At 41.8% G+C, this 23400-nt stretch overlaps 1 protein-coding gene across 1 annotated transcript in view; it reads right to left on the bottom strand.

Moving 5' to 3' along the window:
* Positions 1–691: 691 nt before the first annotated feature.
* LOC105490096 (LON peptidase N-terminal domain and ring finger 2) overlaps positions 692–23400 on the bottom strand; it is a 38000-nt gene continuing 15291 nt past the window's right edge. The window contains exons 3-12 of the mRNA XM_011755406.3: positions 19640–19762; positions 17361–17504; positions 16544–16745; positions 16052–16145; positions 15662–15776; positions 12612–12733; positions 11442–11600; positions 7437–7599; positions 4081–4230; positions 692–1631 (exon numbers count right to left, since the gene is read on the bottom strand). Coding sequence (XP_011753708.2) covers positions 1437–1631; positions 4081–4230; positions 7437–7599; positions 11442–11600; positions 12612–12733; positions 15662–15776; positions 16052–16145; positions 16544–16745; positions 17361–17504; positions 19640–19762 — 1467 coding nt within the window. The 3' untranslated portion in view covers positions 692–1436. The remainder of the gene's footprint in view (positions 1632–4080; positions 4231–7436; positions 7600–11441; positions 11601–12611; positions 12734–15661; positions 15777–16051; positions 16146–16543; positions 16746–17360; positions 17505–19639; positions 19763–23400) is intronic.

Genomic DNA, 23400 nt, shown 5'->3' with positions numbered 1-23400 from the left:
AAATAAAGATAATTTTAGGTTAGTGTTGGAGAAAAACTTACTGAATATTTACATCCCACACCGGCCATCCTCCCTTCGTATATTCTGATCTATTTTCCTGGAACAGACAGATTACCATGGCATGGCAGATTTTTAATGTTCTTGTATATTAATAAACGGATAGTAAACTGAAATTTATGGATGGGGCTAATTTCTAATGCAAATCCCAACAGAAAAAGATGACTGTTTCCTAAATGCTTAGTAACCATTGAGCAATGAGACAAGGTTCTACTTTCAAGGCATTCTTTGTACTTGGTGGTTTTATGTTTGACATCCCAATGCATATACAATTTTAACTCACTTTTGCTCACTTTATTGTGTGTAAATATATATATATATGTGCCGGGCGCGGTGGCTCAAGCCTGTAATCCCAGCACTTTGGGAGGCTGAGACGGGCGGATCACAAGGTCAGGAGATCGAGACCATCCTGGCTAACACGGTGAAACCCCGTCTCTACTAAAAAATACAAAAAAACTAACCGGGCGAGGTGGCGGGCGCCTGTGGTCCCAGCTACTCCGGAGGCTGAGGCAGGAGAATGGCGTAAACCCGGGAGGCGGAGCTTGCAGTGAGCTGAGATCCGGCCACTGCACTCCAGCCTGGGCGACAGAGCCAGACTCAGTCTCAAAAAAAAAAAAAAAAAAAAAAAATATATATATATATATATATATATATATATGTATGTATCTCCTCCAGTGAACTATACTGTTCTCAGGTTTTTCTATATCCAAGGTACACTTTCTTATGTTTTGACATTCATTTGATTACAACATGCAATTTACAACACCTGGGACTACAACAGGACATTAAACACAGTTCTATCCGGTGGCTACTACTTCTTGGGTAAGGACTAGTTTGGGCTCCTGTACTGAACAATGGTGTGATTATTCAATTTCACAGACAACTTCACAGCAACACGCAAAGCCTAAGCGTAGTTTTGGTTAGCCTGTGTTCTAAGAAATCCACTTCCAGATAAAAACGTGGTTCCCCATATTGTCTACACACTAAAGCATGCCTTTACCATCTGGCAGAGCAAGATCCTGACTGGGAAGGGAATCCTCCTTTCTCGTGAAACCTAAACCACATGTAAACCATCTGCAGGGTCCTGTGCTGTCAGTGAACTGTACTCCCCAAGCACCTGCTTCCAAGAGATTTTCTTAGGTTTTTTTTTTTTTTTTTCCAACTATGGGCTCCATTCAGACTTCAGGCTAACCTTGTACAAGATCAGATCCCACCAGACACAGAATTGTCATTTTTGAGGACTCAATGTTTGGCAAGCGTCCCATTTTGGAACCTTATCCACAAGCACTTGACAAAGCACAATGAGTGGACGGCTATTCGTCCATGCCTGACATTTATAAAAGTACAAGGGCTTCCAGAAACCTTGACAGAGAGAAAAATCAATTATTTCTCTCCCTGGCATTAGCCAGCTCTTGCCGACTATTCATCTTACGCGTGATGATGACTAATATCCGTCGGATGGCAAGGAGCCGCTCTTTGAGTGAGGTCATGCCGAGGATGGCCAGCTGAGCCTTGCGCTCCAGGGGCAGCACGGCCAGGATCCACCAGGACCAGGCAGGGCCACTGGGATTACTCTGCAAAAGAGATGAGAGGAAAGTGAGATTAACACTGAAAATGCAAGCCTGTTCCCCAACACAGTCTTTTGCTCCGCCAACAGACACGTGAGCAAGAATTAAATGCCACCTTGTATTTCAGAGCTACTTCACAATTCATTCAGCTCTCAAAATACATCGTTTACTTTTACGGCACACATTTAAAGGTGGGGGAACCACAAAAGGAAGAATCTGCAAACAGAAGCATCTTCCACGGGGAGATTCTATGAATCAGTTGCTTCTGTTCTCTCAAGCTTTCAGTTAAGAGTATATACTGGTCAGAGGAGAAGATCATCACTTTAACCTTCACTTTCCAATGTTCTGTGCTATTATTTTTTACGTCTTAAGCATGCCATATAAAGCATAATACTGTTAAGGGCTAAAAGTATGTGTACAAGTTTGAGTGACATACTCAATGTGGCAAATGAGTGTATGAAACATATATATGTATGCATATCATATGTAAGAGTTATCACAAATTATATACATAAGAATTATTATGCCACCAAATAACCTTTATTTCACATAATCAAACAGAGTACCTCTGGGCTAAGTGCTAGGCAAAAGCCAATCATAAACTTGTTCTCAATATTCTTGGTATTGGAACCAAAATATCCAGGCCTTTTTGTTTCCAGGGTCTAGGATTCTTAACTCTATTCCTCCTCCAAAAATGTGCAGGATGCCAACAAGAGCTGGGAGGGTGGACTCTGGAGTCACCTTAGTTTAGGGTGAGGTAGATTATACTGGAGGATTAGGAATAGCACTGTGGCCAAAGCTCACTGGGGGTAGCCCAAGTCACTGTGAGGAAGACATCAACCTGCCCTTCAGAGGGAGAAAGGCACAGATGGAGAAAACAACCTTTTAAACAGATTCACACTCTTTTCCCTGCCTCATCTCGCAGAGAAAGAAGAAAACTGAGTAGCATGCTTAATGGGAAGGACCTCATATAAAAATCGATATATTACCTAAAATCCCTCTGTAGTCATCAGAAAAATGGTTCCCCCAAAGACTCTAATTCCTGAAACCTGGGAATATGGTACCTTATATGGCAGAGCGAATTGGAGGATGTGATTCAGTTAAGGACTTTGGGATGGGGGAATTATCCTGATGGGCCCAATGTGTTCATATAGGGTCCTTTCTGGGCTGTGGTCAGAGGGACACGTGGCTTTGGAAGGACCGTCGGAGAGAAGCAACATTGCTGGCTCTGATGGAGGAAGGAAGCCGAGGATTGCCACCAGCCTCTACAAGCTGCAAAGGCAAGGAAACAGACTCTCCCTCACAACCTCCACAGAGGAGCACATGCTGCCATCACCCGGATCATAGTCTGGCCTGCAGAACCAGGACTAGAAGATAAATACATATGTGTTGCTTTAAGCCACCACATTCGTGAAATTTCTTAACAGCAGTAGTCGGAAGCTAATATACCTGCCAAGTAGAGATGGATTAATTTGGTTAATAAACAAAAACTCCTAGAAAAAGAGTGACTCATATCCTAATGCAAGTCAATCTAACCATCATGTTTTCTGAATCTGAGTTCCAGGACATTGTAGAACAAAGGCTTATGCAAAAAGGGCAAGCCAGAAAGGACTTAATGGCTATTTCTGGCAGTTAAAGCATTTTTCTGTGTTTGGAAAAGAAAGAATTCAGGCAGGGGGTAAAATATAGAAGCTCCAAGAGATAGAAAAAAAAAAAAAGTTAAAGTGGATGGGGAAAGACACAAAAGACATTTCACATCACCCTAAACCAGCTGAGAGCCAATCTCCCTCCCGTACTGTCTTTGACAGCTGGGCATCCGTGTACAGGTGGGAGGTATACGCTCTCAGGCACAATCTTAAACCAGCCCAGCCTGGCTCTCCCATCTAATGCAGAGGAGAGGGCCACCTGAGCTTAGAAATTCTCCACAAACCTGAAGCTCATTCATTGCTTAAAGAACCAGCGTCACCAAGAGTACGCGTAGGGAGCACTGGAGAAAGCCCATGACAGCTGGGCGGCAGGGTCCTTACAGGACAAGGAAGTCATGCTTCTAATGTCACAAGAAGGATGGGATTTTTCTCTTCACTTATTCAACATCTGTATACCAGGTGCAAGGCAATGCTATGTGCCGAAGGTGGAGTGTTCGTGCCAATACAATAAAGTTACTACTTAAATTTTAAGATGTGAGTGAAAGAAGCAAAGGGCTGCAAACTGACAGTCAAGCAGAATAAAATGTTGTTAGAAAAGAAACTGTTCTGTTAGAAAGCCTTTGGTGTTTTGCTTCACAAGTCCTGTGCTACCACAGTAGGTGCTCCTTTGGGCTGTTAGTAGAAGAACTGGTTCATAAGCAACCACACTGGGGTACCCACCATCATACTGCCAGGCTCTCCACCAGAACGATGGCTCAGCACATGACAGCAGGAAATAACAGAATTATAAAGGAAAAAGGAGAGCATACCTGAGGCTCCGGTTCTCTGTCTGGCATTACCCCAAAATGACTTAAAATTTGTTCTTTCATGCGATCCTGGAGAGACGCGAACCAGGAAACAGACTGTTGATGCACGGAATCGTGGAGCGCGGCAAGTTCTTCATACGCCGGACCCTCCACCTGATCAGGGAAAAAGGCAGGGCCGTATGAACCATCCATGGTAATGCACATAACACAGTTAGCGACCTCTACACTGCCACTGAGTGGATTTGTGGCATTTAGCACTTTAATAATTCATCAATTTCACAAAAATGGTACATGCCCAATATAGAAATCTGCATTTTTTTTGCATAGTTGAAATCTATCAATTGTATCTTGATTTTTCTCTTCATACCATAATATAAGCACGTTTCACATAATTTTGAATAATTTTCAATGGCTGCATGCAATTTTATATTTGAGATACATGCCAATTTACTTAACTATTCACGTAAGTTATTTAGAATAGTCTAGCTTTTTATTTTTAAAAATAACACAGTAATATAAACACTTATGCAAAAGTTGTTTTGTTTTCTTTTGTTTGTTGACAAGGGAGGGAGGTATGGTTTCCTCAGGATAGTTTCCTAGAGACCTTGATAGAATTACCAAGCCAAAGGGTGACATTTTAAAAATTGTATTCCATATCACCAAACTATATTCCTAAAGGCATGATAGGGCAAGACTATCCTCATTACATTGGCCTGGGCTGATGGACTCCAGCTTGTCGTCGGCCACAGCACCTTAGACTGGCCAAGCTTGGCCTCTGGCCCCTATGTCACTGTCATGTCTGTCATTAAATTATGCCTCGCTCCTGTTCAGGAACACCTGGCAGAGGAGGAAGAGCATGGAACTGGGAATCACGGGACCAGGGTTTGTTCTGGCTTCATCACCAACTCTCCTGTGTGAATCTAGCCAGTCTCACAGCCTCGTGAGGGCAGAGTTTTCTCATCTGTATAACAGGAATAAACCACGCAGGTCCTTTCCTGTTATAAAATTCCAGTACCTACAAAAACTACGGTGTGCTGAGAAATTATAATGTAATGCATACACCACCCTCAATTTGATTTATATAAATCAAATATTCATATGTGATAGAGGATTTTCTTGTAAAAGCAAGCTAAAATTGTTTCATGTTGCATCTATTTAAGCCCCCACTTTAAAATAAACACATACACTATGAAAAGCTGTCATCTACAACGACGGTCAATAAACCCTGCTGTCAGGTCTGTCCACCCCACAGAGAGACCCTGAAGATGATCACTTTCAGCCATAGCTTTGAAATCCAGCTTTCTGGTCCAGTCTGGGGGCTGGGCTCCCTGCTCTGCTCCTCTGCACTGGGATGACCAGAAACCGCAGCTGGAGGAGGCAGAGAGGTAGCGTCCTGGGTGTGACTCCATTCACAAATCCTAAGTGTACACGACTGCCCCAAAAATGACTCCTAGTGTGATGTGGGGTGGCTGTGTACCCTCACTTCCACATTTCCAAATGTCAACCAAAGAATTTAAAAGAGGAATACGATAATTCCAAGGATTTCCTCCTTTTAAGTATTTTAAAATTTCTTGCTGCAGTATAATGTACAGACCAAAAAGTGCATAGATCTTGTTTAGCTCAAAGAGTCTTCTCAAAGAGTATACACCATTTCTCAACTGTATACACCAGTCTGACCATCACCCAAAACCAGACAGACATTTCCACTACCTAGAAAGATTCTTCACCGCCCCCTCCAGTCAATTACAAAGCCAACCCCACAAGCCTTTTCTGACTTCTGTCCCCAGAGTCTAGTTCTGCCTGTTCCTGGAAGTATACAGATGAAGCCACGCAGTATGTGTTCGCCCTGCGTCTGGCATCTCTCACTTAGCATGTCTATGAGAGTCATCCATACTGTTTAGTGCACTAGTGGTTCATTTCTTTTTATTGACAGGTAGTATTGCATTGCATGGATGGACCACAATGTGTTCACTGACTCAAGTGTGATCAGCACCTGGACTGTTCCTGGTTTGGAGCTATAATGGAGTAAGACTGTTATGGACATCCTTGTGTCAGTCTGTTGGAGAATCTCTCAAAACGTTTTGCTAATTTGTCAAATCATAGGTCCTGATATTTCTACGAGACACATGAAAAAATTCTTAAGGGGTAATAAATTCAAGTCTTTTCTATTTAGCTTTGGGAGGTATTTTTAAGTTGTAGATTTTGTCACGTTCTGAATTAATACCAATCTAGAGAACAGAGACTGACAGACTGCTGTTTCTGAGTCAAACCATGCTCACCACCATGTTTCCGGAAATCACATTTAATGGAAAACCGTCATGCTCATGCCTTCACACATTGTCTATGGCCGCTTTTGCACTGCAAGGGCAGAACTGAGTAGTTTTGACAGAGACCATATGGCCTGTGGAGTCTAAAGTACTTATTATCCAGCCCTTTACAGAAAAAGTTTGCCAGCTCCAGGGCTAGAGCATCCAATAGCAAATCACAAGCCTATTTTGCAATGTGCAGGTTTACATGTTGCCTAAGTACAGTAAGGTGTTTTTTTTTTGTTTTTTTTTTTTTTTTTTTTTTTTGAGATGGAGTCTTGTTTTGTCGCCCAGGCTGGAGTGCAGTGGTGCCATCTCAGCTCACCGCAACCTTTGTCTCCCGGGTTCAAGCAATTCTCCTGCCTCAGCCTCCCAAGTAGCTGGACTACAGTTGCCCGCCACCACGCATGGCTAATTTTTTATATTTTTAGTAGAACCAGGGTTTCACTGTGTTAGCCAGGATGGTCTCAATCTCCTGACCTCGTGATCTGCCCGCCTCGGCCTCCCAAAGTGCTGGGATTACAGGCGTGAGCCACCACGCCCGGCCAGATCATTTTTTTTAAAGGAGATTTCTGTACTAGCTCCCAGCTCAGGTAAAAATCCACTGAGAAAATAAATAACTGCCGAAGGCAATGGCTCATGCGCTTTGGGACTACTACGCTTTGGCCGAGGTAGGAGGACTGCTTGAGTCCAGGAGTTTGAGACCAGCTTGGGAAATATAGGGAGACTCTGTTTCAACAAAAAAATTTTTTTAATTAGCCACGTATGGTAGTGTGCACCTATGGTCCCAGCTACTGGGGAGGCTAAAGCAGGAGGATCGTTTGAGCCCGGGAGGTCAAGGCTGCAGCGAGCTGAGATCATGCTGCTGCACTCTGGCCTGCACGACAGAACGAGACCTTGACTCAAAAACAAACAAACAAACAAACAAATGTAAGTGACGAATTAAGGACTTAAGTAATATTGTCAGTACAAGTTTGACAAAGCTTTTCCACAACGCAAGAGGGAAACAAGAGGACAGACCTCTACAAAATACACCAGTACAATAAGCCTTACCTTTTCATCTTCAAGATACTCAATGTCCGCTGTGTTATAGCCGTCTCTGTGACGGTGGCTAAGCACTCGGAACCGACTGACGCCAATCGCGTCTACAACAGAACTTCCATCGGGAAACGTTTTCACGTCCTTAATCTCCAGCATGCATCCATATTCTGAAAGCCTGAAGAGACGGTTGGGAGAAATGACTGTGATTTTTAAAACGCAGGGGGCCTTTAGTTTTCCCTGGATGAGGGTTTGCTTTTAAAAGTAATACAAAGCCACACAAAACGGTGTCTCCACATCAGACCAGCAAGGTTACTGTCGCTGAGAGACACGTGCACATGGTCGCTTGTGTTAGACGCTAAATATAGTGGTGATGGTGGCTGCAGGGGAAGGGCTCCGGGTGAGACAGGACTTGTGCCTTAGCAGTTCCAACGGGCTAGTGTTTTGGGAAGGACTCGAGAGATGGGAAGAGATGAAATATCAAATATGGCTCCTCAGCCACCTTGGCGGGGCAACATCAGGACTGCCCAGCTGGTGCCATGCACACACTCGGCTTTCCAAAGCTCTCCCCAGCTCTTACCCACACTCTGTAACTATCACCCTTATCCTAGTGATATTCTCATGCTACCACGTGCCAAGTACCGCATGGAACAGTTTATAATACATATGCATTCAAGCCCACACTTAAAATTTGATTCATCAAAAGTCAACAAAGTGAAAACACAAGCTATAGGAGTTCCACGTGCACTGAGAATACAGAACACTAAAAAGAGTGTGAAAAACAACAAGAAAAACCAGATAAACCACAAAACATATGTCTCTTGAAGCCATCAGAGAGTGGAGATTGCCCAGGGTAACCAAACAAAGATCCCACAGGGAAAGAGTAGGCAGAGCCCAGGAAGAGACACAAAAGCGTGTAGGAAGAATTCAGCTATTTTTTTTTTTTAAACAAATTGCCAATGACCTTGTGTGGGCTGGCATCAGAGTGCAGGTCTGGAGAGCTGCATTCACAAAGGGAGTTTGCATCACACACAGGCTCTTAATCACAGATAAGAGGCTCCTTGGTGAGTCATGTCCTGCAGTGAGGCAGGCGTGGATGAGCTGACGCTTATTTGGAAGCCTCTGCTGGTGCTGGTTGCTGGGGCAGCAAGTCCTCCACTTTCAAAGGCACTCAGCTCCTCCTCCCTCCTGCCTTTGCCCACAAGGTCTTCACCTCATTCCAATTCTGCCAGCTCTGCCCTCCCCAACCAAAGTGCTGTGGAAAGCAGTCCCCGGCCACTGCCTTCATCTCCTTGCCTCCCCTTCACTCCTCCATATCCTACCGTTCCATTAAAATGCCTCCAAAAGTAGTCAGAGATGCCCTCTGAATTGCTCAGATCACTGGACAGGCTCCTGTCTGACCTCCCTAAGGCACGGCCCTGCAGACTGTTGCTGAGCCAATGCCTCTGCTCTCCTGCACCCTCTCTAACCAGCCCAGCCCTTCACAGCCCCTACCTCTGCATGTCCCTGCTGCTCCGTACTACCCAGAATGGTGCTCTAGGATATGGCTATTCTCATTCCAAAGCTCTCCCCAGCTCTTACCCACACTCTGATTGTAACTATCACCCGTAACCCAGTGATATTCTCACGCTACCACGTGCCAAGCACCACACACAGCAGTTTATAATATATACGAATTCAAGCCCACACAACACGGAGGCTCAGAGGAATTAACTTCTCTAAGGCCACAGGGAGATTCAGAGCCGAAATGAGAATTCATGGCAGTGTGATTCTAAAGTCCTCATGGTGAGCAGCTTTACTACACATCCCTCAAACTAAAGAGCAGCAATGATTCAAACTGCCACCTGGATGCCTCTACTTATACACTTAATAAAACTCTCTCTTAACTCTCTCTTCCTGGTATCTAACAGGATGATCTCATTCACAGCGTGGGGAACCTGGAGGCGCCCTGAAGATTCCTCTTCAAGGGAGGACTGAATGCCCCCAGCAACCAGCAGAGGCCTCCAAATAAATGTCAGCTCCTCCAAGCCTGCCTCGCTGCAGGGCATGACTCACCAAGGAGCCTCTTATCTGTGGTTAAGAGCCTGTGTGTGATGCAAACTCCCTTTGTGAGTGTAGCTCTCCAGACCTGCACTCTGATGCCAGCCCACACAAGGTCATTCGCAATTTGTTTAAAAAAAAAAAATAGCTGAATTCTTCCTACACGCTTTTATGTCTCTTCCTGGGCTCTGCCTACTCTCTCCCGGTAGGATCTTGTTTGGTTACCCTGAGCAACCTCCACTCTCTGATGGCTTCAAGGAGTGTATGTTCTGTGGTTTATCTGCTTTTTCTTGTTTTTCTTGTTGTTTGGATGGGAATAACATTCTTTTCAGGGTTCTATATTCTCAGTGCACGTGGAACTCTTATAGCTTATTTTTTCACTGTGCTGACTTTAGATGAATCAAATTTTAATATATGCTAATTTACTAATCTCTCCCTCTTTTATGTATTCTCAGCACCTGGTATAAAAAATCTTTCCCCATTCCAAATTATAAAGGCGGTCCCCAATATTTCCTCTTAAATGTTTTTATATTTTGTTTTTCACATTTCACATTAGGAATACAAATGTGTTATTTTTTATTTATGGCATAAAGTAAAGTTTTCTTCTCCCCTCTCATTTGGACTATCCACTAATTTTCTGGGCACCCTTTATTGAGTAGTTTGTCTTTTCTCATACAATTGTCTATAAATTTGGCGTCCATATACGAGTGGACCTGTTTCAGATCTCTACCTTATTGTTTCATTGGTCTACTTACTAAGGCTTGTAAACTTGATATTATAGGAATGTTCTCCTGTTTGTTCAGCCAGATCTGGGCTTGGCCTTTTGCTTTTCCACACGGATTCTAAAATCAGCTTGAGCAAGTCCATGAAGAAGCCTCCTGGAGATGTTGACAGAAATTACTCTAGATTTGGGGAACTGGGTAGATACGGAATCTCTACGACATCGAGTCTCTGCACCAACAGACATGGCATTTCTCTCCATTGATTCAGAACTTCTTGAATATCTTTCAAGTTTCAGAATTTTCTCCATAAAGGTCCTATACATATTTTAAAAAGTTCTGTCCCTAGGTATTTATGGTAGAAAATTCTGAGTGGCCCTAAAAATGCAGTCTCCTCTTCTTCCTGGGCACGTGGGTGGACTCTATTTGCCAGGCTCCTCTGCAGCAGGTGTGAACAGGAGGCAGCCCCCTTTCTCCAGAGTCCTTTAAGAGCACGTGCGCCTCCTCCACAGTTAGCACTTGGATGCAGTGACCTCATCATGACCATGTAGAGCTGACAAGGCCCTAAGGGATGGGAGGGTCCTGAGTCCCCAAATCAGTCTACAGAGGGGAACAACCTGCTGGCCTGCAACACCCTCTCTGGACAAAGACGTGAAACGAGGGGAGGGGAAAACCAAGCATAGTGCGTTTTTGTGAGACTGAAAATGATTTGGCTGTAGAGACAGAGAAAAAGCTTTGTGCAGGATATAGACATTTTTCTTTTTTAATTTTTTTTGTAGAGATGGGGTCTCCCTATGCTGCCTAAGCTGGTCTCCAACTCCTGGGCTCAAGCGATTCTCTCACCCTAGCCTCCCAACGTGCTGGGATTACAAATGTGAGCCACCAAGCCCAGCCGCAATTTTTCTAGACCTCAAAAGTTGGACTAGATTTGTTTGTATATAAATGAGGATAAAGAAAATTGCAGGCAGAGGGAAGCATGGAGGTTTGGAAGCATGAGGTGTCACAAGAGAAGGGCAAGTAGCACGGCAGTGGACTAGCTTGAAAGGAAGAGGTGGGCAGTGAGGCTAGAAAGAAGGGATGGGACCGCATTGTGGGCAGCCTTGAACTTGGACTTTGCTATGTAATGGGAGTCACTTGAACTTGGACTTTGCTATGTAATGGGAGTCACTGGAGGTTTTCAAGCATCAGCCTAAATCATTCTGCAAGAAAAACGTCAAACGTTGCCCTTCATTAGGACCCTTTGAAGGCTGACAGTTCTTACCCTGCGTGCTCAGCAGATAGACACATGCCAAACCGCTTGGTGCCAGTTTCCATGCATCTTCTTATCATAAGCCGATAGCGGGGCTCAAAGACGTGGAGTGGACACGGGACCGTGGGGAAGGCCATGGCACACACAAAGATGGGGACGTCTCTGGTCAGACTGCAGAAGTAAGGGGACATGTTATCTCAGATGCCTGAGCTGTTAGATCAGAGGGTAGTACTGGCCACCAAAACAGCAAAAGCCAGCCAACCTCAGTTCTCCCCTCTACAAAAGAAAACCCCCAGGCTAAGAGGGACAAGAAAGCCAAGGACTATAGTACATGAAAATTCTCTGCTCACCCAGGTTTCCTGACCAATCTGTCTTATTTAACTTGAGAAAGGAGAAGATGCTGAATTATATTACTTTGCTTGGAAAAGTTATACCTTTTAAGCACTCTATAAAAATTATAATAAAAGCAAAAACTGCATAGTACTCAAAGGCAATGAGTTTTAAATAGAAGAGTGGAAGAGTGATAAGATCGCTACTAAAATACAAAACTTTTGCCATTTTAAAAGATGAAAACTGTCAAGCCTGTCGTGATTCGCAATCCTGGGTATTAGTTCTCATTCTCTCTACTTTTTAAAACTGTGCTTCACTTTACTCCATTTTGCAGATATTACATTAAAACAATTTTTGAGGTAAAATATATAATTTACTATTCTTAAGTGTACAGTTCATCAGTAACAAATACATTTATATTATTTGCCTTTTATTTATTTTTAAATATTTTTTAAATACAGAGATGGGGTCTTGCTATGTTGACTAGGTTGGTCTTGAACTCCTAAGCTCAGGCAATCCTCCTGCTTTGGCCTCCCAAAATGCTAATATTATAGGCATGAGCCACTGTGCCCAGCCTTCTTTGCTTTTTAAATCCTGAAAAATTCAGTATCACTTATTTACATACAAAAAGCAACTATATAATTTTGTTAAAACACTGTAAAAATACCTTATTAAAAAAAAATTCTTATAACTTCTTGCAATTATATTTCCAAAAATACTTTACAACTAACATTTGTTTCCATTTACACACCAAGAGAGTTCTCTGCCATGAAAAGAAAATCTGAGGTGAAGCTGAAGTTGACAAAGTTCAGTCTGAACTTAAGACCAAGGACACACAACATGAGCACTTACTTTGACAGTTCTGACATTTCTTCATCATAAATTCTCTTCCTATCAGACAATTCATCCGGCAAATATCGAAATATTAATTCTTCGGCCAGAACAGTTATGTTAAAGTTCCTGCTTGCCAATAACTTCAACAAAAACAAACAAACAAAAATAGTCAAATGATACTGTATGGTAACTGACTCTAAAGGATGAAGCTTCCGTGAGTCAAAAGGTGAACAAAGAGGTGGCGGCTAGGATCTCTGAGCAGGTAAGAAGAAACAGGGATGGAGAGGGAGGCGGGCCAGTCTGTGCCAGGAGCCCGGACAGCCCCTCCGCTGTGAGAAAAGGCCAGGAGGAGGCGTTCACCTGGGCAAAGGATGAGGCAACTCAATCTTGACAGCATCTACATTTTCAACCAAGTGCCCTGATGTTGGTGAGAGGGGAGGGAGTGAAGTAGGGCATGTTGGGAGTGGAGAGACTTTTGCAATGATCAGCTTGGAGAGTGAAGAACTGGAACTACTAGAGAAAGAAGGTAAGAATGATTACTCATGTTTTGAGTCTAAGACTTAAAATTGTTAATTTAAACTGACACCAATCGTCTCAACGTTGTGTTTTTTTCTAGCTTTGTTGTGTTACTCAGGATGCATGCAAAAGGCAAAAGTTGACTTTCTTTGGATTGAGAAAGAGAGTGAGGGACCATAGATTAAAGCTGGATGTGAGGGAAAGGTGGAAGGAGACTCAACAAGAAAGTGCTGGGATCAGTGGGTAGAAGGGCCACAATGTGGCTGAACTACTACTCTGTGTGTGCGTGTATGTGTGTGTGCATGTGTGCACACAGAGTAGTAGTTCGGTAGGCTGCACTGTTTTATTGCAGGCATGTATACTAGCATATAGTAGCTCTTTTCACTGACATTCTGATACACATCAGGACCATTGCAGGTGCTTTATCGGTCCTGAAAACAGTATAATACTATGGTTGTTCTCTCTATTGTGCTCATAAAGCTGTGATTCAGAAAGGGTAAGGGGGTCAGTGCTGAGCCCCCCATGGCACACAAGGACCCCAGGCCTGGCGAGCTTCAGGGCTCTGCTCTTTCTTTGGTGGCCTGCTGTATTTCTGGGCTTGGTACGGCTCCACGTATTTCCAACACACGATGGCTGGGTGAGTCCTTCGCATACTGTCAGGTTTCCCTATAGCTGGTGTGAAACAAACTACATGTATTGCTGTGACTGACTGGGAACCAGGAGTTCAAACTTTGGAAACGCCTACGTTTGAGAACCACCATCACAGGGTAACTGGTAGAGAAACACGCTATCACCTCATTCACAAAACTGCTTTATAATTGTCATTATTATATGACATAGGTATTTAATAAATGGTTTATGACGTCCTTTTATTGAAGAGTAATATAATAAAATGTGTTCTACTTGGCATGATGCTAACCAAGGGTTCTGTAGATTCATATACAATTGATGATTCAAGTCCCTGGTAGTGCGTGCAAAGTCACCTATGCACATGATGTGACTTCTGCATTGAAGAAAGACGAAACTATAATTTTGGATTTTATTTCATTTTATAGTATTCTAATTTCTAATTTCTGGAACATTAGTAATCCATGTATAGTTTGCATGTAATCATTCATTCATTCATTCAACAAAGACTTCTAAAGTCTGGTGAATGTGCTGGTCCCTGGAAATACAGGGAAAACAGGTCACAGAAAGCCTCAGTACTTAAGCAGCTTCTATTCTAGCGCCAACCTCCAGCTATCACTTCTTCACTCAGCCCCCTACAAGGCAGCATTGAAACGGAAGTGAGTAAGGTCTGTGTTGTAAACAGGGCTCACACATACATGCATTTTATTCTTATAAGAACAGACGACCTGTTCTGGCCCAGGCAGGCACCAGAACAAGAGGCAATGGGTCCGATGCATCTACTAGCAAGAAGAGACAGCAAATGCCTGGAGGAAAACTGCACAGGGGCCACCAAGGAAACAGCTCTGCAGACTCAGAACACAGCCACCACCGTGACACACAGTGCACAGCACAATAATTGATGTTTATGAGAACTCTGAAGACTTTAAAAAGATTCAGTATGCATGCAATTTAATAAAGCAAGTATGCACATATAATGTTTTAGAAAATGGTTTCAGTTGTAACTAGTTATTTTAAAAATGTTTTGGCAGTAAATTTTCAAGGTTATAATTATTTAAAACTTCACTTAAGTATAATATCTCCTCTTATCACATCAGATTTAAAGAATAAATTTTACTGTACATTTGTAAAAAGAAAAAAAACTTTATCCTACTTAAAATGCATTCAATAAATTTAATCTCTGGAAAGTAATTAAGGCAATATTATCAGTCTCATTTAATGAATGCAAAACAAAGGAAGATGCTCCCCATCTCCTTAAGATGTTATATGACTTGCTCCATAGAAAGTTAATGGTGCTAATGGGACCACAGCCCAATACAGCTGACATGGATTCACTATTTCAGAAATTGATCAGAAGGTCTTCAGCTTTTAAATATTCTTCATTGTATTTACCATACCTAAAGTAAATGGATTTAATCGTTTATATTGGGGCTAAATATCATTAAATAGCTTCCCCATGGAACCCGACTTTTACTGGTTTTGATTTCAGACCAAAGACAATAATAACTGACAACTGGTAAAAGCCCTAAAGGGACTCACCAGTGGTCAGAAATGATCAAGTCTTCAATCCTACGAAAAACTCTCAAGATGAAAAAGAGAATTCCTGGAGCACATTAAGTGCACCATGACAATGTCTCAACCATTTACAATGAACGTAATGTAAGGGCTCATAATGTGAGCTATTTTCAATCTATCTCAACTAAAATTTCTACCTAAAAATGTCCTTAACATTTAGCAATTTCTGCATGTAAACCTTCCTTGTGTATTTCTTGATCAATCAAAGAGATGAGAAAAGACCTATCTTTGATTGGAGAAATCTCACTTTCTTTAACAACTGGGCGGGGGAAGCAATGCAAGACAGGGAATAAGCATCCACCAAGGGATGAGAGGAGGAGCTGTCCCGTCATTTCCCAAAATGTACTTACTTCTGAAAGTTTGTCTTTGCACAAAGGACAGTGTGGAGCATGGTCAAGGCAGCGCTCAAGGCATTTTAGGCAAAATGTGTGTCCACAGGGCGTAGTGACAGGTTCAAAGAGCAACCTGGAACAAAATATCTGTTTTCAGCCAGAAATGTCCAGGACAGACTTTCAAATCACGGATTGGTTTTCGAAGGATTCCTTATGCAATCCCCTTACTGTTCTAGAAAACACTTGCATGCACTGCCATTTTATATCCTCTCAAATCTTTAGAAGATAAATGAACTATTACTGAGCTCTCCATAGTTTCCCTGATAATAAAAAGCCCATTACACTTTGGTATACATTCCAGAAAGGCTGAAGTTTTAAAACAGTTGCATGGATTCTGTACCATCCTACCTCATGCAGAGGGCACACTCAAAGTCAGTTACATCAAGCGAGAGCCCCTGACTTTCTTCTGTCTCAGAGTTTGGGCTCCTTTGAGGTGAGAGATCTGAATGTGAAAAAATTTAAAACGCTGTCATTAACACCTAAGCACCTGAACAACACCCATGCAAGAAATGTATTTCCTCTGGACCAAACGTGTTGTATCAACGTAACAAATCACACTGGGCAGAAATAGTTTCTGTTCAGTTAATAGCATATAGCAATAATTTATCTGGATGGTAAGCATGAATAAAATTTAAAATTTTGGCTAAATTTTCTCTGCTATTTTTGACTATGAAGTCTTTGCAGTATAAAACACCTAAAATGCTCTATAATCTTAGAGCTGATATAATCATTTCATTACTAATATTAAATGGTGTAAAAATTTTTTAAATATATTGAATACTAGCTAGCATTCTGTCACTTTGGAGTCACAGAACTGCCTGATGAAAATAGTTCACTGACCTTTCTTGGGAATTTTTCCAGGGGCGTTCAGGTCAGGTGCATCCTCCACGTCATCTGGAAACTGCCTCTTTAAGCCAGCGCTGGGTGCTGTTGGAAGGATGCTTTCTAACGCCTTTTTATCCTCTTCAAAGTGTAGACCCAGTATAAAATACAAAACTGAAGAATTGGTATTTCCAAGCATATCAGATTTCTCAGATGAATTCTGGTTAAGTAGGAAAAAAAGGAATCCTGAATATTAAAGAAATCATAGCATAAGATAAAAAGAATGCAGTAGCCTGTACTAGAAATCTTTGAAAAAAAAAAGGGGGGGGCTTATACTCTTCCTTCATAATTGGTTTCATCTATTAATTTCTAAGATGAGCTTCATTCTTTCCACAGTAAAATACAGGATAATTTCTTCCTGAGCTGGGAAAGTGAAAAGTTATCTTCATATGCAATCTGTCTGTCTATCTATCTACACACACATGCGCGCACACACACACACGTACAAACACACACGTACACACAGAAAATCGTATGTCATATTCAAATCATCCCTTTGCTTTATTTTCTCCAAGCCAAAATAACTTCAAGTCTCCTGCCATTTTGCGTGATTTGGTGGTGTTCCAAAGCTTCTTTCGATCTTTAATCATTCTCATTACTTCCACAGACTTCATGTAAAAGTTCCAACTCCCAGGTTAAGGAGCTACAACTGATCTTGAGAAATATGTCTAACTAACGTAATGCCATAATGTGTGAATAATCTGTAACTGTTCAAAAGGAAGCAATTACATAAAGCTTAATCAAGAGAATCCTGACAAACACATGCCCGTCATACCTCCGAGCTCCCTGCATCACGTTCTTCCAGCAGAGCCTGGGCATTCATGTGGCTGTGACCCTGAGCCTTTAATCTGCTTTGGATGGAAGATGTTAAATTTTCATGCACATTTTCTGTAGCTGAAAACAGCACTTCACACATTACCTATAAAATTGCCAAGAAAAGAAAAAAATATATATTTTAAAACACTTTTGTGAAAAAACAGTATGTCTTATAGATTCAGAGGAAAGTAAGAGGCCAAATAAGCCTAAAACGTGAAAAGAATAATTTTAACTGCCAACCTTGTAAAATCCAAACATTTTTGAAACCAGAGTCAATGTATTGTTATTTTAGCTTCCAATTCCTTTCCGTCTTACACTTCCCAATGACAAAAGCATTACCACTTCCTTCTACCTGGTCCTTACACACTACATAAAATCTCCCCTAAAAGCCACACAGATAAGAGAGAAAGGTAGTGTAAAGGTTGCTGGGGGCTTTGAATTAAATCTAAGCTGTGATCACCCACAGGGCTGAGGTCACTATACGGAACTGCTTTATTTATGAGAACCAGAAGAGCCACCAGGTAAAGAACTTTAAAGGAAGAGAGAGGGAAAGGCCATAATTGTGGTTCAAGAACCAGGGAGCGGCATTGGGGGGGGGGGCAGGGGAAGGGTGGACAGCAATGGCCAGTTAGGCTTTCTAGCTGACACCCAGTTCTAGCAGACACTCAAATGGTCCTGTGGTCCTCATGGCCTCAGCTGCATCCAAGGTTTGAGGAAAGCAGACAGGAGTGACTGAAACCTAAACGAAGACTCCTCCCACCCTCCACTGTTCCTCGTGGTTCAAGGTGGATGCACTAGAATCCATGGCCCTGTAGCAACGCACACCACCACCCTCAGCAGGGTCATCAATGTCCTCAGCCCCAGCTCTGAGTAGCCTCAGCAGAGCTGCTGGAGATGGAGCCACATTCCATGTGAACAGGCTAACATTGTTTTCGGTACCTTCTGTGATACACGGTATCTTTCAGTCATAGAATGCCCAGGGGAAAACACCATGTCTGAAAAAGCTCCAGGTAGACAACAACCCACAAGACCTAAACCCTGGTCCAGGAACCTTGGTGAATGTGCTTCACCTCTTTGACCTTGGGCTGACTTTCTCAGAAAAGTGTTATGAGAATCAGTTGAGACATGTTTTAAGATTCTTAGGAAGTTTCCATATAGGACAAAGCAGGCAGGGATAGCTGAACAGCAGGCCGAAGATGCAGTATTATTTAGATAAGTTGAAATGATGGCCAAAAACCAATGAGTGACACTGGTCAATTGAACAACTGTCAGGACAACTGAACAGGACTAACACCATTCAACTGCACAAGAGAAGATAAAAAACAACGTTGCTATAAAGTTCCTATTTTAAAAAAAGATGAGCTAGGTACTTAAAAATAAACATGCCCCTAATGTGAACACAACTGGAGGTAAAATTTTACCAACCGTGGCTGTCAAATATAGATGCTAAAATACAGGGTACATTAGAACGCATCCAGAAGAGGAAATCTTAGAAACGCCACTCTGTGAGAAAAGAATGTTTGGCCCACAAGGTGACATTAAGGCAAAGATAATAGCTGTTCTCAAACATCTTATGTGGTTTGAATTGTATAAGGAAGAACTGATTCATTTTCTGTTGCTCCAGAAAATAGAACTAGACAGGTAAGTAAAAATTACAGAGTAAATACATGGTAGAAGTTGACAATAAACAGAGTTAAAACAGGGAAGCATAAACAGAAAAACATAAAAACTCCTGGTCATTGGAAGTGCTAAGTAAATACCAGGTAACCATCGTATAAGCTTTTTAACAGGATAGATTTCCACATTCAGTGCGACCGGATGATTGGGTAAACGAGCAGATATTTCGGCACTATGCTGGTGAAGCTTTGGTGAAAATCACAGGTCACCCTATAGAGCCGAATTGATACATTTTACATATATCATAATGTCTTTTATAAAGCTTCTACACAAACTATAATAACCTTGCCTTGTCTCACATGTGTCTTTATGTCAACAGAATCGAGGCATGTTTATGCTGTCTCACGAAACACTCCGCTTTACCCAGGGACAAAATATAATGTTTCCCTAGAAGTTATCCAATGCATGAACCTTATAATTATTGCCGTGGGCTTTTTATCACATCATCACGCACATTCAGAATTATATTTCTTGTTTATTTCACAGGCAAGGGTTACTCAGCAGGGACATGAAGGCTATAAACAAGACCTGAAGGAGAAAGTCCTTTAACAGAACTCTTACCTTCTGTGCTTCTTTCTTCATAGAGTTACACTCAGGATTTAGAGCGAGGCAGTAGAGAAACTGCTTTAACACTTCCTTACTTCTTCCCAATCCAGAAAGAGCCTGAGCTTTTACTTGATGTCCCTAGATTCACCGAAGACAAAGTATACATGTTTAAAACTCAGCATGATTACATACTTGAATACAAACTTCCCTGAACAAATTTATTAAAACAATTTGTTTTAACTTCACATTACACAGAATAAACAAAACCCACCAAGAATGACTCCATTGCTCCTGTCTCTCTCCACCCTGGAAACTTAGCAAACTTCAATAGCTCATAAATACAATCTACAGTCAGAACACAGGAGCTACCATACCTGAAATATGCTGCACAAAGGAGTTCTAAGGGATGTGCTAGGAGAAAACTGGCTATCCACTTTAAATTCATTCAGCAATTACAGGTCACTACCATCTTCCTGCCTTCCAGGAGTTTACAGTCTCATGAGCTAAGACAGACATGACTAAAACCAATTATAATACAAATCATAATATACTCAGCGCCACAATAAAAGTAAACAAAATACAATACAGATCAGTAATTTCCCAGGGCATTTTCTTTTCATCTTATGAATACCATATTTTCTCAAATCTGTAAAAATACTATTTTTGTTTCTTTTTTTACTGGTTTACATATAGTTGAAAGACTTTCTCTTAGTACTTGGAATATGTTGTTCCAATGTCAACCAGCTTCCACAGTTTCAGATGAGATGACAACCATAAATATTATCTCCCTGTATGTCATTTTTCTCATTCTCATTTCATGTCATTTTTCTTACTGCTTCTAAGACTTTCCTTTTATCTTTGGCTTACAGCCTAGCCATTTGATTATGATTTGAGTTTATCATTGCTTATAACTTGAATTAACCTTCTCGGGTCTAATATTAATGTTTCCCACTAAATTTGGAAACTTTTCACCCATTATTTCTTCTTTTTTTTCTTGCCAAACATTTTCTGTCTTCTTCTGGGATTCCAATTGCACATATATTGTACCACTTCATATTGTCCCACAAGTTTCCAAGATTCTTTTCATTTTTCTTTAATCTTTTTTCTTTCTGTTCTTTGCATTGAATAATTTCTGTTTCTATAGATCTTCAATTTCACTGATTATTTTGCCATGTACAATGTGTTATTAAGCCTACCTAGAAATTTTAAATTTCAGCATTGATAATTTTTATTTCTAGAATTTCTTTTTTCTTTCTTTCTTTTTTAGAGACAAGGTCTCACTCTGCTGCCCAGGCTGGAATGCAGTGGCATGATCACATCTCACTGTGACCTTTAACTCCTGGGTTCAAACAATCTGCCTCAGCCTCCTGAGTAGCTCAGACTACAGGCACATGCCACCCTGCCTAGCTAATTTTTAAACTTTTTGTAGAGATGGGGTCTTGCGACGTTTCCCAGGCTGGTCTTGAACTCCTGGCCTCAAGTGATTCTCCTGCCTCAGCCTCCCAAAGCATTGGGCATAGATGCATGAACCATGACATCCAGCCAGAATTTCCATTTTTTACAGTTTCCATCTCTCTGTTGAGATTGCTCTTGAGTCAAAGGTACCATACTTTCCTTCAATTCTTTGCAATTTAACTCTTTGAACTAATTCATAATAGCTTCTTCAAAGACTCTTTGTGGAAAATATAATATCTGGGCCCTCTCAGAGACAATTTTAATTGACTGTTCTTTTTTTGTGTGTGTGAGAGTCTTGTTCTCTCACTGGAGTGCAGTGATACAATCTCGGCTCATTGCAACCCCCGCCTCTCAGGTTCAAGGGAGTCTCCTGCCTCAGCCTCCTGAGTAGCTGGTACTACAGGTGCATGCCACCATGCGTGGCTAATTTTATTTATTTATTTATTTATTTATTTATTTTAGTAAAGATGGGGTTTTACCATATTGGCCAGGCTAGTCTCTAACTCCTGACCTTGTGATCTGCCTGCCTCAGCCTCCCAAAGTGCTGGGATTATAGGTGTGAGCCACCACACCCAGCCTCCACAGCTCCTTTTTAAGCCTTGTGGTTCTCCCTGATGCCTATGAAATTTGGAAGTCAGGATTTGGCCAGAGTTGGGAATCATCCACTCTGGGATTTCTCTGCTTTTAGGGATTTCCCCTAATTGTCAGCTGTTCTGTTAGAAGTCTGAACTCCTGTTAGATGGTGATGCTGCGTGCTTGTCCCAGTACTGTTTTTTTGCAGCTGTAGCTGTGGAGATAGAGAGAACTCAAGGACCAAAAAAACAAAACCAAAAACAAACCAACAAAAAACCCACACACAATTCTCATCCCTTTCAGGTGCAGGTTTTTTAGAAACTCTCTTCCAGCTCCTGTTTTTGGAGGCTTTACAGTGTCTTTATTTTTTTCATCCAGTCTTTATAACTGTTTTCCCCTCTGGATTCACACGACTACTTCACTCCTTCACTGTTACCAGAACACTGCTAGCCACTAACGGGTAAATGTGAAGGTCTATTTTCAGGTCCTATCTTACTGCACTTGTCTCTCCACTGTTTTAAATACCATGACTCTTCTGATGGTGCCCAGGTTCCAGCTCCAGCACCAGCATGTCTCCTCATGTTTGCTAACTGTCTATTCACCACATGCTTACCTTGCAGCTCTCGGGAAGAGCAGCCATTTCGAAAGACATCAGTATTCTACACAAATCAGCAGTTTCATCCCTGAGCTCCCTGAAGTCTCAAATACACTTCAGACAATCAGGATTCATCTATGGGACCTTACGTTGACAATAAATGTGGTTTGACTCATGTTCTTATTCTCCTTTCACAAAAGCGGAATCACAAAAGATTCTGCTTTGGTGGAGCCTGAATCTTACATCATTTGAAAAGTTGTTTAAGGAAAAGTACAAAATTGTTATTATTATTATTTTTTGAGATGGAGTCTCACTCTCTCGCCCAGGCTGGAGTGAAGTGGCACCATCTCGGCTCACTGCAACCTCCACCTCGCAGGTTCAAGTGATTCTCCTGCCTCAGCCTCCAGAGTAGCTGGGATTGCAGGTGTGCACCACCACGCCTGGCTAATTTTTTCCTGGCTATTTTGTGTGTGTGTGTGTGTGTGTATGTGTGTATTTTTAGTAGAGGTGGGGTTTCACCATGTTGGCCAGGCTGGTCTTGAACTCCTGACCTCAAGTGATCCTTCCGCCTCAGCCTCCCAAAGTTCTGGGATTACAGGTGTGAGCCACTGCACCTGGTCAGGAAAAGTACAAAAGTAAGAATACAAAGTTGCTAGGGCCCCTTTCAGGCCTTGTGAAAGTCCCCAACTTTCATGTTTCAGTAGTGTCTAAATTTGCTTCGATTATCAAAAGTTCTGAGAAAATAATACCTTCTTCTATGCACAAAGAACTTCACGTAAAGTTTCAAGTGTTTCATACATGTGCTCAGAATCCCAATCAAGATTTGCAGTTTTGATACCACAATGTCAATAAATATTTATTAACTGAATAAATTAACTGGCTTTTAAGTAATTTTAAGTCTTACAGGTTTGCTGTGTGGGTAAGATCAAACTGATCATATGCCTGTATCTATTTCTGCAAATGGGCAAATATTTTGCTGGCAATGGCTTATCTCCAGTTGCTCCAAAAGCTTTGAATCATTAGCCATGATGAATATTAGCCATGACTGGATGCTTGAAAGGGCAGTTTTGCTTGAATAAGACACACTGCTGTAACCCAACTCCCCCGAGAGTCTAGAAGTGCTTCTCAAAATGCTTGGTTCTAAACCAGCTTC

This window comes from Macaca nemestrina, chromosome 13 (genome assembly GCF_043159975.1).
Source record: "Macaca nemestrina isolate mMacNem1 chromosome 13, mMacNem.hap1, whole genome shotgun sequence".
Taxonomy (NCBI): Eukaryota; Metazoa; Chordata; class Mammalia; order Primates; family Cercopithecidae; genus Macaca; species Macaca nemestrina.
The sequence above is the reverse complement of the archived record's forward strand: the minus strand, read 5'-3'. Positions and strand labels throughout refer to the sequence as shown.